Below are 14535 nucleotides of genomic sequence, written 5' to 3' on the forward strand. Positions count from 1 at the left end.
TTAATGAATTTTCAGATAAAAATCAACAAGTGGTCGAACCAAAACAAAGGACGAATACACAATCAACTCATTCGAATGTCGACTTTCCATTATTTTCATCTAGTCACATCCCCAATTGATTTTTCACTTTTGTATTGTACACAACAGCAATAGAAAATTTTTTGTTGACTTTTTTTTAGCAAATAAAATTTTTGAGACTGAATCATCATGAAGTATCAATTAAGTGTAATTCTATTAATTCCTCTACTAGCTACTTGTGTACATTCCACATTGAATCCAAATAACAAAAAGTCAAAGAAAAATCCGCCGGAAGTTAAAATGAATTCAGGTCCTGTAAGTCTTGACGTGTTCGAACGAGGATTGGTGGATGCAGAGCCTCAATCATTGAGCATCATTCAAGAGGCTAATACTTATTACAGAGAGACTGGCTTGAAGAATTTTAATGGTACAGTTTTGGGATATGTAACACCGGTAATTACTTTCTATTATTCAATAAAAATTTTCTCTTAAAAATCAATAATTCCAGTGGAATTCTCACGGCTATGATGTGGCGAAAATTTTCGGACGAAAGCTTAACATTATTTCACCTGTTTGGCTTCAGATTTTAAGGAAGCAGGATCTTAAATATGAAGTTGCTGGAACTCACGATTGTGATGAAAATTGGGTGAAGGATATCCGAAAATCAGGCGTTCAAAAAGTTATTCCACGTATCCTCTTTGATCATTTTACAGACAGAGACTTTTCAAAATTATTGACATATCAAGAAGAGATTAATGTCGTCAGTAAATTAATCATTGATACATGTTGGAAATATAAATTTGATGGAGTTGTTCTTGAAGTTTGGAGTCAATTATCACAGCGAGTCGATGACCATCACTTAGTAAATCTAGTCAAAAGCATTGCAAAGGCAATGAATCAAGCAAATTTGGAACTGATTCTTGTTGTTCCACCATCACGAGCTCCTGATCTATTTAATGCACAACATTTTGATCAATTATGGGAAGATGTCAGTTACTTCTCACTTATGACCTACGACTTCTCAACTTATCAACGTCCAGGAGCAAATTCTCCACTTTACTGGATGAAAAATGCTGTACATCACATATGTCCTAGTTCAGATAAGGATAAGCGTGCTAAAATTTTATTAGGACTGAATTTCTACGGCTATGACTATCAACCTAACGGCGGTGAGGCTGTTCTCGGCAACACATATCTAACACTGTTGAAATTCTATAAAGGAAAGCTGAAACTAGACGAAAAAGATCAGGAACATTATTTTGAAGTCAAGACACCGACAGGAAAGCATTTTGTGTTCTATCCAACACTATACTCAATTCAGATGAGAATTGATCTTGCCAGAGAGCTTGGAACTGGACTATCCATTTGGGAGATAGGACAAGGCCTTGATTTCTTTTATGACTTATTGTAATTTGCCATACCTGCTTGATATCCTTTACAATTTTTATATGCACAAAAAAATAAAATAAAACGTTTGCCTTTGAAATATAAATTAAAGTTAGCCATGATTTCTTAATTCATAACGTAATTTTTTTGAAAAAGTCGCAAAATTAATGCCAGTCAGTCACATGCAGCATAAACAAAATTATTATATTTTTGGCAGCTGTAACTTTAAGTTGTACTAAGATATAAAAAATATCATCTTCGTAATAATGTTAGTGATAAAAAAATCTGTGTTTGTCTTTTTCTGTGCTTTAGTTCCGTTCGTCATCAATGATAATCAAATTTCGAATATGATATCATCTCTTAGATTCTCAACAAAGAATCCATACTTCTTTAAAGACTTAAATACTTTTAATTACACAGACTTCACTGCCAAGAAAGTTTGGGCAATTTACAGGTAAGAAATTATTTTAAAAATCATTAATTAAAGTGTAATTAAACTTTGACAATAGACATGGCACACGATATCCGGGTAAAAAGGTCATCTCAAAATATATGGGACTGATCGATCACATTGACAGTCTGCAGAATGCAAGCTTTTTGACAAATGAAGAGAAAAGTGCCTTTAAGGAATGGAAGCCGATGCCAATTGACCTGAAGCATCAGAAATTCCTGACAAAAGAAGGAGAAGAGGAGCTTTATAACCTTGGGACCAGATTTAGGAGCCAATTTATGAACAATTTTAATGAAGATCAAACAAATATTACAATTAAGCACACACCGACCCAAAGAGCAAATGTCTCAGCAAGAAAGTTTGTTGAAGGACTTTTTCAATCCACTGCCAATAATCACGAAATAATAGAAGTAGATAGAGATGATCCAGTTCTGAGGCCTTATAAAGGATGTCCATTATGGAGGAAAACTGTCAAGAAAAATCCAGCATCATTAAATGAAAAGAAGCTTCTTATGGAATCAGCAACAGTTGAGAATCTTGTCAATGAGATGCGTGAATTGACACAAATTAAAGATCTAGACTTTGCAGACATTGAACTTATTTATAACATGTGTGGCTTCGAGACAGCATGGCGACATTTGCCGCATAACGGAAAATCGATTTGGTGCTCATTTTTCAAAAATGAACAGCATCTCAACATAATGGAATATCTTGAAGATATGGAATATTATTGGATTGATGGACCAGGATTTGAAATCACAAGAAAAGTTGCGTGTAAAACCGTAGATGATATGCTTAATCATCTTGACCCGACCAATGAAAAACAAAGTTTATCATTTTATTTTACACACTCAGGAACGATGCTCAAATTGTTGACATTTTTGGAACTTTACAAAGATGATTTTCAATTGACTGCTGATAAATTGAATTATCAACGACAGTGGAGAACATCACATATTGACTCATTTGCTTCAAATATTATCGCTGTTTTGTATGAGTAAGTAATATGTCTGGATCTACAATTTAATTAATTATCACATGTTAATTTTTATTTCAGGTCTAATCAGTACGGTCCACATGTTCAGTTGTTACACCAAGAAAGTGTCGTTGAAATACCAAAATGTAAAGCAAATGAATTTGGTATGTGCAGTTACGACGATTTCAGAGGATTTTATGAGAACAAAATTAAAGAATGTAACTTATCAGCAATATGTAATGATAAGGATGAATTATAAAAAGATCCATGACTTTAGAGCTGTCAAAATGTTGTTTTAATCACTAAGTTCCAAAACTTCGTCAACCTTTCCATCTAAAATTTTATTCAATATACCTTGAGCTGCTTCTATTATATCCTTTTCTTCTGCAACATGTAAATGATGATTGATGCTGAACTGGAAGTTTTTGCAAGGATCTGGAACTCCGTAAGAAATTGTAAAGATTCCAGTTGACAGTAATTGAAAAGCTCTCAAAAAAGCCTGATTCAAACTTAATGGCTGATTCAAGTAGTTTGAAAAAATTGAATAGCATGCGAATGCATCAATCATCCACGGATTTATTGCAGAAAGCTTCTCGTTGCGTTCTATGATGAATTTCAAGACTCGTGACAAGATTTTTGCAAATGGATTTGAATTTTCTTCCATAAACTTTGAATGTTGAATGGCTGCTATGTTATGCTTAACAGCTGTTCTTAAATTTTCTTCCGAAATCTTGATGACATATTCAGGATACGTACCTATCAAAACTGATACACGAGCACTGTCATTGAAGATGTCTAATCCCTTACTAGTCATTTCTACACTTAAATATTCACACTTTGGAACGATTTGAACGCTTTGCATGTCATTTAATAAAGCATGCATGCGAACCGACATTTCTTGAACAAGCATAGTCGTTGGAACACGATCCAATAATATCAAAAGGTCAGCAACGTTCTTTCCACACCTCATTGTGCCGTTCTTGAAGCTACCAACTTGCAGTATTTCTTTGATACGGAATGCTTGAAATTCATTTTGTGCGCTCATCATATGCCTAATGATGGATGTAACTTTAGTAACCAATTCGTTGAGAGTAAAGCCTTCAAAATTTGATGGATTTAATTGCGTATTCTTTCGATATAACGAGTTGAGCAGGTTTGTATGCAATATCATTGAATCATTATCTGATTCGTTGACTTTTGGAAAGTACAGCGACTCATTAAGCGATGGTAAGTCAAAAGGCGCTGGATGTTTGAAAACATGCGGTGTGAATATAAAAAGGATGTGTTTTAATTTCAAGTTACTTACACGGTGTTTGATAATATAGAAATTGGTTTCTCTGAAACTTTCGGCCATACATCTTTTTAGACTGTATCCTTAATCGAATCACTTAATATAATTAACGAAATTTAATAAAAACAAAATTATTCTTTGTTTATTGAGGTTGAAATTCAACTTAAAAATAACGGTATTTAAAAATTCAAAATGTTTTTGTGCAGGGTTTAAACTGTGTTTACTTTCAGAGTTGTTTTAGAAACTTTTGTATTGTTTTTAAAAACTTCAGAACATCAACACAAAGTATTTAAAAACAACGCTGACTAAGTTTTTTTTGAATCAGTTGAGAATGTTTTGAAGAAAATCGGACTAGTTAATTATAGTACTTTCAGCATTAAACAAGTGTAAATATCGAAAATTATCATATCTTTTTTTCTTTGTGTTCTTCCTAATTTATTTAATAAACATTTATGGTGGAATATAAAAGGCGACCTTGAGAAATATACGAAAAATAAACAAAATTCGTGCAAAAGATTTCTGCAAAAAAAAAATTAAATTATATTAAGCTTTATTTATACATATTTTTTATATACTCTAAGTGCAGTTAAGTCGTTTTTAGTGGATAAATATGGATAAAAAAAAAATCTATATTAAAAATTAATTAGTTTAAAAAAATTCTTCCTGGATCTTTTTTTGGCAAACTGGATCTTTTAGCATATTTTAGCAAATTCCATATGTGTATGACTAGAACATTTAATTAAACTCGATTTTTGGTCGTCTTATATATTTCAAAATAAAGAGAATATACAAATTTAAAGCTAGAAAAAAAAAGGTTTTCATGGCGCATGTGTCGTGCTCGTTTTTATCATCATAAACGCGATGAAAATATTTATTTCTTATTTAGTTTAAAATTACCTAAGACGCTAGTATTATAAACAGAAATAAGAATTGAAGAACATTAGCAAATAGTGCGATAAATACATTTTTAGAAACGTGATCATCTTCATAATAATCTAAGTTTATATTTTCTCTAAATCGTTCGATAGGAAAGTCAGGAGAGACAGTGAAACGAGAAGTTGCAATCTAATTATATTTATATTTTATGTACATAGAAAGAGTACACAGAAAGTGAAAATATTTAAGCAGTGATTCATTCTAAATGATATATATCCAAAATGCAGTGTGACGAAATCAAAAGTATCCTTTTAAATCGGCAAACAGGCATCAAATTAGGCTCGGTAGTCGTATTAACTGGATTAATATCATAGTAAGTATCCGAAAATAAAAAAAAATCACAAACTTTGTATCTAATTGCGCCTCAGCTCATCCATATCACATTTTTTTCCTTTCGCATAACGTCACATTCAATGAATGAATGAGTCGTAAACCTTTTTAGCTGTTTATATTGTATTTTCTCTTCTCAAGAAGTATCTAGCGATTTTATAGGCAGTTTTTAAAACGTATTTAACAAAGTCGTTGATATGCGATGAAAGGAAATTCTAGTTAAAATTATTCACATTTGTTTTTGTTTCCATTTCAATTATTAATTACGTTTTTTCAATTTTCTTTTATTCCCTCAAAAACAGTCTAAAGTTCCGACCTATTGCCATTTTGGTATCATCAATTTATGTCACCTGGATCTACCGGACATTTTACTCTAGTTATCATATTCAAATACCCAAAGAACTTACATTAAAATGTAAAACTATTTATGAAAACTTCAAAGAATTACGTGAAAAGAAACCAAATGTGTTTTGTGGATTCATAACATCTATGTTGTTTCTACTCGCTGTCATTGGACAAGTTTGTAATGGAACCTACATATTATTAGGTAAATATTTCTTATTTCCATTAGTAACTTGCATGCCTCATGTCATTTTCAATCGCATTTTAAGTGACAGTCATGCACAGAATTATTCACTTTGACTATTTAATTTTTAAATGCTCGAAAACCTTACAAATTCATTTTCAAAACTTCAATTTGTATTCAAAACAGTACAAAAGTTTTTGAAAATTATCATTTGTACGGTTTTGAAATTTGAATATTCAAAGAATTTGTCAAGCGGACAAAAATACGTTATAACTGCTTGATAGCATGTTAATGCCCAGTTGATGTCTAGTTCTAACGTATTTTTGGCTTCAACACAAAACCACAACACAAAAAGCTGTTCTATTAAAAAACATATGATCTAACTTTATCCTAATTTCCTCATTCTTTTCTTCTCACTCTAGCTTGTCTTATCGCGGGCGTTTTTTTGACATCAAAATACGAAATCAAAATAATCAAGGAAAATGGTAAGACGCGTAAAATACGATCAGAAAGTGTGTCAAAGACTTGCCTCCTTTGCAAATAAAAACAAGACGTAACAAAAAATGTGTGTCTCACATGACGTCATTAATGAGCTGATATTCTAAGGAATAACTCGTTTTCTAAACATACCGGTTTGAAATGTCATTTACTTTATCGAGTTTAGAATTTGTATGTGGCCGAACATATGTTTCTGTCTTCAAGACGAAGGTCACGCACATATCCGTATTGGTCTTTTTCACACACAAAGAATTTTATTTTTGAGCTTTAATTTCAATTTACTTTGTTACCTGATTCAACTTCCTTTTCTATCAAAAATACTTGAATAGAAATTTCAAAATTTTATTAATTTTTTGATGCTTTTGTATCCAATCCTTATAATTATAGTCAAATTTAAGTAAGAAATTCATTAAAAATTAATGAAACCACTTTTCCGGCCAAACCTTTAACATTATCGGTTTTGAGACATGTGATACTTTTACTTTTAAGTCTCGTTGAAATATATGGACAAAATGTGTATGCAAGTCTTAATACACTTAATGAATATTCATAATAATAATAAATGTTCTTTTCCTGTGTCTTTAATTATGAATAACAGATGCATCTATCGAATCAACCCCCAGCAGCGGAGTTGACGTTGATGAATTCTGTCCTCAAATGGATGAGACAAATTTTATGATTCTTAAGCAAATTGGTGATCATGCTGACGATTCATCTATATTTTCAGCACCAACAAATAATAGTAATAATAACAATGAAATCGAAAGTGATAGCGACAATGAATTATTGCCAAAAAATGTCATTATTCCTGAACCGGATGAAATTGATGCCATTGAAAATGAGGATTTGCTTATTGATACAAACTTGGTGCTGACACAGAGTGCTGAATACAAGAGAAAACACTTTTCAAATACATCATCAGATACTGAAAGTGATGATAGCATCACTCGTGGATTAGATTTTAAAAATATTCCAGTTACCGTAACAATTGAACCACACACATCACCCTCATCATCAGCGCATAGTATGCTTATGAACATTCAACAGACGATTGCTCGAAATCTCATAGAGAATGTAATAAACTTAGATAATCATAAATCTAGTCAAACAAGAGTTTACGACGACGACGATAGTGATTTTGAGATATTGGATTCTGAGGATATCCCTAAATAACAATTTATGTGAATTTACATGTACTTATGATTATTTTAATATTTTCTTCATTTCTTTAGTCTCGCCTTTCAATTTCTTTTTTATGGCGTTATTATTATTATTATTTCGGTAAAGGCGCGAACACTTCAGAATGTGAATACGAGTGTATGTTTATATACATGATATATTCCAGAGAGTTTGGATGGATATAAATTTATAAATTGATAAATGTGATTTTTAAAATTATCAATTAGATGCTTTAGATGTATAGAATGTCGTTCAATCTGTGAGTTTTTCTATATTCGATGTTTTTACAAATAACGTATTTTAAAAATTTGAATTCAATGTCAAGTTTTTGTAGTTTCATACACTTAAACGTTATTTTTCGAATGTTTTTTGGCCGTTATTTATGAAATTAAATTCTTTTAGTCTAAATTAAATTGAATATCGGCCTATTTGACATTTTCAAGGATTTTAATTGAATATGTCCAAGAATGTACATTTTTTGTTTATCTAGTTCAGGCATGAGAAACAGTTTAGTCTCAAAAACTAACGTAAACAAATTCTTTCCGCTCTCTCTGTGAACATATTTGTTTACACGAGTCAAAATTCGCGTGAAATTAAGCGAGACGGGTCAGTCACATTTTAAACAACACGCCACATTTTTTTTGTCCTATAATTTGTAGTTTATTCTTTTGTGCTTTATTTCTCTTTATGAATTTAAGTGCGAAGAATTTTCTTTCTTGCCCTTGAACTGGCAATAGTGATAGACATTTTTCACGGATTTTTCATAATATCGAGAGAAACCTTTACCTTTACCGACTTTAGATATACCAGAAAAGAGTTGTTTGTAAGGAAGTAACTATAGCTGATAATAACATAATATTTATTATTGACAATGTCGCTTATCAAAAAATGATTTGATTTCAATTAAATAAACATTGACGAATAATGTATAAACAATATTGGACACACACCCCCTTTTCCTACTTCCGAATAAGTAAACAAAATAGCTGACATCAGAGAAAAAACAAATATTTTTATGAAAAAAAAAATTATTTTATTTACGATTTAATTAAGGCAAAAGATGATAGAAGGACTCAAAATTTCAAAATAAATTCCCTACAATTCAAACAACTACCGTTTTATAAATCAATCGATAAACAAATTAAATGCATGCGTAAAGCTATAAAAAGCTAAGTTTGAATGTTGAAAAAATAAAAAGACAAGGAATAATGTATATTTTAAAATGAAAATGTCGTGCAAAATAAAGCAGAAAATATTAAATTAAATTTCTTTCCTAAAATAGCTCATTACGACAATGGCTTTTTTTTGCAGACCACACAGGATATATTGACTCTTAATGGCGCATTTTAAATAATTTTTTAAAATTTGAATTCTTGTAGAATTTAACGAATTTTTATGGTTTAAATTTCTAACGTATATTTAAATTTTGAATTTTATATTAAACAATTTGACACTTTTATGAAATTTATTTAAAAATTATGAAATCATATGAGACAAATGCTTGATGCTACCTACACATAAAACTATTTTTAAATCTCTCACGAGATCTACTAAACACTATTTTAGGTCAATCACCTCAACAGAAATGAAAAAACGAACAGTAGCATGATGCGACATTAACATCAACTGTTGCATTCTATGCATTGCGCAAATCTAGATAAAATTTCGTATCATTTATTACCAAAATGACCTAATGACTACTTATCTTCTGGCACAGAATTTTCATTTACGAAAAAAAGGAGGTCAACAAAAAACGATTTATGTGATTGACATAATAATAAGCAGTTTTAATCAGAATTTATATATAGCTTCGTTGAGATAATGTTTGTTTGTAGCTGTTATCACCCGAACCTGATATGGATGTATTGAAGACATTGTAATCAGAAGTATATAATGATGGTGAAATTGAATAACTTAATTATTTTGTTGATTAATTGAGAAAATAAACATATAAGGGGGTAATGGGGATGGCTGGATGTGATGTCTAGTATTTCTAGGGTATGGAAATTGAGCATCTGTAGCTGTGATGTCCTTAATAATTGAGAATTTGTGTCAAGAAATTCCAATTTGTCACCGTCACTAGCTAATGACCCCCCAATGTGTTTAATGTTTTTTTTTTTTTGAAAATTCATTGACTCAGCAGTTCTCTTTGTTGATGCTTGCCTCTTTTTTTTTCATACAATTATAAATTTGAGCGACTGAGAAGATTTAATAATGTGATTTTTCATTTATATATTTATTTATTGATGCGAAGGCATACTCTTCTGTTTGTTTCTCATTTGCATGACTAATAATAAATATACATATAAGATATAGATTGACTGAAAGCAGGAAAGCAGCGGCAGGAAAACAAAATATGACGTTGACTTCTTTTTTCTCGAAATTGCGTTTTTGGCATGCGATTCTCTCTAAAATAACATGTGATTTTTACAAAAAATTATTATTTTTTTGTATTTCCGTATAAAATTTGTATTTTGCCTGCTTGTTTTTCGTTCTTAATAAATAGGCTCTAATTAAGATTGTAATCAAATGAATACGGACAACGGAGAAAATAAATTAACTACAGAATCATTTAATTTCTCCTTTGTTATAGTTGACGGATAAGTTAGGGATTCTAAAGGTAGCGAAATTTATAGAAATTGCTGACTTATCCTTCAAAATTTATTTTCTGTTCTTGAGTCTAATTTGACTTTGTTGACATTGTCATTTATAGACTAATGTGCTGATGGATTGACAATCCTTTTCTCGGTCTTTCTCAATCTCCTAAGACGTAATAATTGAATGGCCTACTGTCTGTCACCTGACATCAATAATATCATGAATCATAGACTTAATAACAATAATAATGAAAGATTTCTGCGAAGTGATTTATTCTTACACGATGCGAAGAAGATGTTAGAGGCGATGCAAATCTGATCGTCGGTAGAATAATAGATCAAAGAATATTTTTGAACAGTACATGCAACAGTTCACTGACTTGTGCCTAAAGAAACAAAGCAAAAGCTTAATTTTATGTTCGAAACCTAAAGCTTTGATTTTTAAAGGAAGCTTTAAGAAGCTTTTTATTGTTAAGTTTCGAAATCATAAAGCTCATAAAATTTATAGACATGATTATGAAGCAAAAATCTCTTCATAGCTGCTTAGCAAGGTGCAACGTTCATTTCAGATTTGAATAATATTTATTGCACATACTTGAAACCCCCTTTTTTATGCAAAAGTTCAGTCTGCACTTGAACTCCAAAGAATAAACATTTTTGTGGATAAAAGAAATCCGATTAGAATTCATTTAATTAAACGACAATCATAAAAGAATCTAGAAGATCTTTGTTTACTTCAGTCATTCTTTAATGCCGTCCTTTATTTGACCTTTATCCTGTGTTTTCAATATTAATAATTTACATTTAAGTATTATATTAAATTAATTGTACAGTGAAAATTTACAGAGAATGCATAGACTTCTTACATTTATCTTAAAAGTAGAACGAAAAATCTGATTCAGATCAATGGAATGGACAGTTGTTGGCATGCTCGACTCTTAAACAAAATGTTCCTTGAACACTGTGAATAAATATTAAATATATAGTATAAAGTTTATTATCTCCTGAGACTAGTCATTTTACTTACTTAGTATCATGGCCTAATCGAAAGTATCTCAATCTCATTTCTATATCATTTGGTGTATAATTTACGTATGGAAATTTGTTGTTCATAACGCAACCCCGCGGACACGGAACACTTAGTGATTTCTTATTGTGTAGAATAGCATTTGCTAGATAGCATACGGCAAGAAAGTGCGAACATCGAGCTCGTCCTATTTGGGAATAATCAACAGTTTAAACTATTAAAGCTACTTAGAAAGCACTTACTAATTCGATCTCCATTACAATAAGGCTGATCCCGTCCTCCGTTTACACAAAATGTGACATCTCCAGTTGATAAAGACTCACCAAGGAATCCAGCATTTGTGAGTATTGTTTGTACATGATATGCATCATCTCTTGTTAGTCTAAATGCCTTTGATCCATGTTTTTGGACGAGTGGCTAATAAAAAGCAGATGCAAAATCAATAGATTGCTTAAATGAAAATCAATAAATCTTACCCTTGCCGGATCAAGGCCGATAATTCTATGCTGCTTATGTGTAAGATGATTTGACATCATGCCTGAAATATAAGCTTGTATGTATAAAAATGTTTTCATAATTGGATTCCAGCTAATTGAAGCTGAACATCCAAATTTTTAATTGATCCTCTAATGTAACCAGAAGTAAAAAGCTTAAAACTTCAACCTTAATATTAGCCATTTCATGAAAACACAAATAATACAATGATGCACAATAATTACCACAAATATGAGCTCCTGGAAGTAAACAACAATTAAAGTAACAATCTAATTGACAAATCTAATCTGTGCTTACCTAATGAGTGACCGATACAGGTAATGTCTTCAATTTTACTTCCAACAAAAGTTAAATATGAATAAAGCTTTAGGACGAGAAAGAGTTTAAAAGTTTAAATTAGAATTTAGTATGCAAATTACAGTGAATGACTGAATGTTATTTAATCTTGTATTTACAATATTAAACAGACTTTGACAATCTGAAGTGTAAGATGTCGAACCCAAATAACCGCTTAAAAATCTTACATCTTCTAATGTCCACCTTGTTAGACTTCTTTAAATTCATCAAAATTTATGTCTGTAATAAATCCCTTTACCATTCTGCATATCATAAATTTACATGTTATTAATTAAAGCAAGCATTTAATCACCTCTGTAAATACTTAATTTAATTACTAAAACGCATGGTAATGCGCATATAAATCTAGCTGTAACATTTGTAAACATCTACATCATATTAAGTAGCCAATAAAACTTATCCGACCTGCACACATTATAAACGACAGTCAAGTGACCGTCAAAAAGCGATAATTTAGAAATTAAATGTCATAATGATGTCGTGTGTGAGCTACTTTGTCATAAAAAGAGAAGTTTGTGTTTTCCGGGTTGTCTACGACAATTAAAACCGGCAATGAATCATAATTCTCTGACCCTAAAAAGTTCAAGTCCATGTGTAAATTTAATTATCCCGTAATAAAAACAATTAGCATAAAGTTCTTGACTTAATTAAGTTGTTGACGAATTTTCGAATGAAGTCATTGTTGGAAGCGATCAATTGTTAGTCGTTGTAAAGAAATGATTTATTTTAGTCGATTTTACTGCGCTTTGACATCTTTTCTTTGCAGAATACATTGAAAATCAGTCAGAGCGTTCGTTTAGCGTAGTTTATTGAGTTGTTGCATTCTCCTGTTATTCTCAAATATAACACAATTAGTTAAATAATCCAAATATTAGCAAAACCAGAAAAAAGCTTACTGGTCATAATTCTTATTTTTGTGAATTTCATTAATCCGGAACATTTCATTTCCAAATGACTTAAAAAATTCGGTTTCTACCATTTCTAAATAATATTTTGCAACCATTTCCAATTTAAATTATATGCTCGATAATTGATGTCGTCAGTGTATGAGCAATTTGTAATAATTACAGTCAAGAATTTGCAGTTCGATTCATAAATGTTTCGGTATTATTGATGTATAATAAGGTGTTCATTATCGTGAATAATAAGAAAATAATGGAAATAAAAGAACTAATAGCTGAAAATTGGCTTTAAAATGGCAAGGTCGTCCATACAATGCAATTTGATCGTAAATTTCTTCAAAACAAATTTCCATTTGAAAGAAGTCGTGTCGAGGAATTGAACGGCTTGATGGAAATTTTACGATCATCGTGTGATCTTCATGGATGTTTGTGATGTTTTTATTCTTAGATCTTGACACTAATTTGACTCAAAATAAAAAATTGACGACATATATTTGTTTTCCACTTTTATTGAATCCCATTATGGTTATCACAGCTATTACTCCCAATTCTTCCACAACATAAACTTTCATCTCTTCCCATTTTTCCCTCCTGTGTGTTCATTTTCCGTTCTCACTCAATAAATTTTTTATTATTTTTACAAATTTTCTAGTTTCTCACCTGAGCTGTGCATTGTGAAACCAGCTTCGTATTTGAAAGTGAAGAAAGATAACATGGATATGTTGTCAGATTCTCCCAGTCAACTGCGAAATAAAAGAGAAATATAGGAACATATTGTTCTGTTCGGGGCAATCATCATTTTCCCGACCAACATAATGTAGTCTCTAGGACAAGGAAGGTGTCCTTGATCAACGTAATGAGGACAAATGTCTGAAGATTCTCCAAACTGATATCAACTAAAACCTAAATCCATCTGTAAATCATTCTCATATTATGCATAGATATTACCTGCAATAACATTGTACTGCTTAGAAAGATAAGCTACAAGAAAAAAACAATACAAAAGAGGTAAGCAGATTAACATTACATAATATTCCCATGGACATAGCAACAATTTACCGTCTTTTAAGAACATCATGTGCTGAGACGTTTGTGTTCCATTAAATCCGTGAATAATTATGGCCGTCTCGTGTTCTGGATTAAAACCGCCTTTGACAAAACTCTTTGGTTTTCTAACATCTATAATTCGACCGTGCTTCGCTTTACTTATATTTATGAATGAAAACAAGGCACACAAAAAAAAGATAACAATCATCATTACCATAATAATTTTTGTAACCGTAATGCACATGCAGTTGTACAAGCTACGATGCTTCGTGAAAGTGGAAGTAATAAAAGACTGGGGAAATGAAAACTTACAGCATTGAAATTTCTTCAAGGTCAGACATATGATGAATGGGAATGAAAAGAATAATGAAGAAAGGGAAAATAATTCACTGCATGTAATATTTACAATAGGAAGTACAAGATGAACAAGAATTGATTCATAAATTTAATTTAAAAGAAGATCCACTATTGTGTAAAATGTATGCGGACTGATTTATGCAAATCATCTTTTAGTCGACA

At 31.0% G+C, this 14535-nt stretch overlaps 5 protein-coding genes across 5 annotated transcripts; 3 read left to right on the forward strand and 2 right to left on the reverse strand.

Moving 5' to 3' along the window:
- Positions 1 to 115: 115 nt before the first annotated feature.
- LOC139094957 (chitinase domain-containing protein 1) lies at positions 116 to 1492 on the forward strand. The gene is made up of 2 exons (XM_070646189.1): positions 116 to 471; positions 527 to 1492. The coding sequence occupies exons 1-2, from the start codon at positions 208 to 210 to the stop codon at positions 1427 to 1429; spliced, it is 1167 nt and encodes a 388-aa protein (XP_070502290.1). The 5' UTR covers positions 116 to 207; the 3' UTR covers positions 1430 to 1492.
- A 146-nt stretch (positions 1493 to 1638) lies between these two features.
- Positions 1639 to 3119, forward strand: Mipp2 (Multiple inositol polyphosphate phosphatase 2). The gene is made up of 3 exons (XM_070646087.1): positions 1639 to 1858; positions 1914 to 2852; positions 2913 to 3119. Exons 1-3 carry the CDS (start codon positions 1671 to 1673, stop codon positions 3088 to 3090), a joined length of 1305 nt encoding a protein of 434 aa, XP_070502188.1. The 5' UTR covers positions 1639 to 1670; the 3' UTR covers positions 3091 to 3119.
- Positions 3120 to 3126: 7 nt separating this feature from the next.
- LOC139095083 (interleukin enhancer-binding factor 2 homolog) lies at positions 3127 to 4189 on the reverse strand. Its single transcript, XM_070646331.1, has 2 exons — positions 4138 to 4189; positions 3127 to 4073 (listed from the first exon to the last, which is right to left on the reverse strand). The coding sequence occupies exons 1-2, from the start codon at positions 4187 to 4189 to the stop codon at positions 3127 to 3129; spliced, it is 999 nt and encodes a 332-aa protein (XP_070502432.1).
- A 187-nt stretch (positions 4190 to 4376) lies between these two features.
- Positions 4377 to 8856, forward strand: LOC139094906 (uncharacterized). The gene is made up of 5 exons (XM_070646137.1): positions 4377 to 4508; positions 5151 to 5371; positions 5691 to 5935; positions 6337 to 6399; positions 7011 to 8856. The coding sequence occupies exons 2-5, from the start codon at positions 5280 to 5282 to the stop codon at positions 7583 to 7585; spliced, it is 975 nt and encodes a 324-aa protein (XP_070502238.1). The 5' UTR covers positions 4377 to 4508; positions 5151 to 5279; the 3' UTR covers positions 7586 to 8856.
- Positions 8857 to 10962: 2106 nt separating this feature from the next.
- LOC139095084 (phospholipase A1 VesT1.02-like) lies at positions 10963 to 14224 on the reverse strand. Its single transcript, XM_070646332.1, has 9 exons — positions 14029 to 14224; positions 13918 to 13950; positions 13630 to 13712; positions 12008 to 12074; positions 11935 to 11949; positions 11692 to 11753; positions 11458 to 11632; positions 11216 to 11402; positions 10963 to 11149 (listed from the first exon to the last, which is right to left on the reverse strand). The coding sequence occupies exons 1-9, from the start codon at positions 14222 to 14224 to the stop codon at positions 11092 to 11094; spliced, it is 876 nt and encodes a 291-aa protein (XP_070502433.1). The 3' UTR covers positions 10963 to 11091.
- Between the last annotated feature and the right edge of the window lie 311 nt (positions 14225 to 14535).

This window comes from Chironomus tepperi, unplaced genomic scaffold (genome assembly GCF_022539635.2).
Source record: "Chironomus tepperi strain 1889 unplaced genomic scaffold, CSIRO-AGI_Ctep_v1 contig_359, whole genome shotgun sequence".
NCBI classification, from domain to species: Eukaryota; Metazoa; Arthropoda; class Insecta; order Diptera; family Chironomidae; genus Chironomus; species Chironomus tepperi.

Excerpts from the sequence above, each read along its gene's own strand:
- LOC139095084 (XM_070646332.1), bottom strand. The coding sequence starts at position 14,224 with ATGATTGTTATCTTTTTTTTGTGTGCCTTGTTTTCATTCATAAATATA. Across the intron at positions 11,633-11,691 it reads TCGGCCTTGATCCGGCAAGG|CCACTCGTCCAAAAACATGG; the intron begins GTAAGATTTATT and ends GCTTTTTATTAG. Across the intron at positions 11,150-11,215 it reads CGATTAGGCCATGATACTAA|TGTTCAAGGAACATTTTGTT; the intron begins GTAAGTAAAATG and ends ATTTATTCACAG.
- LOC139094957 (XM_070646189.1), top strand. The coding sequence starts at position 208 with ATGAAGTATCAATTAAGTGTAATTCTATTAATTCCTCTACTAGCTACT. Across the intron at positions 472-526 it reads TTTTGGGATATGTAACACCG|TGGAATTCTCACGGCTATGA; the intron begins GTAATTACTTTC and ends CAATAATTCCAG.
- LOC139094906 (XM_070646137.1), top strand. The coding sequence starts at position 5,280 with ATGCAGTGTGACGAAATCAAAAGTATCCTTTTAAATCGGCAAACAGGC. Across the intron at positions 5,372-5,690 it reads TTAACTGGATTAATATCATA|TCTAAAGTTCCGACCTATTG; the intron begins GTAAGTATCCGA and ends CCTCAAAAACAG. Across the intron at positions 5,936-6,336 it reads TGGAACCTACATATTATTAG|CTTGTCTTATCGCGGGCGTT; the intron begins GTAAATATTTCT and ends TTCTCACTCTAG.
- Mipp2 (XM_070646087.1), top strand. The coding sequence starts at position 1,671 with ATGTTAGTGATAAAAAAATCTGTGTTTGTCTTTTTCTGTGCTTTAGTT. Across the intron at positions 1,859-1,913 it reads AAAGTTTGGGCAATTTACAG|ACATGGCACACGATATCCGG; the intron begins GTAAGAAATTAT and ends CTTTGACAATAG. Across the intron at positions 2,853-2,912 it reads ATTATCGCTGTTTTGTATGA|GTCTAATCAGTACGGTCCAC; the intron begins GTAAGTAATATG and ends TTTTTATTTCAG.
- LOC139095083 (XM_070646331.1), bottom strand. The coding sequence starts at position 4,189 with ATGTATGGCCGAAAGTTTCAGAGAAACCAATTTCTATATTATCAAACA. Across the intron at positions 4,074-4,137 it reads TCTATATTATCAAACACCGT|CGCCTTTTGACTTACCATCG; the intron begins GTAAGTAACTTG and ends TCAAACATCCAG.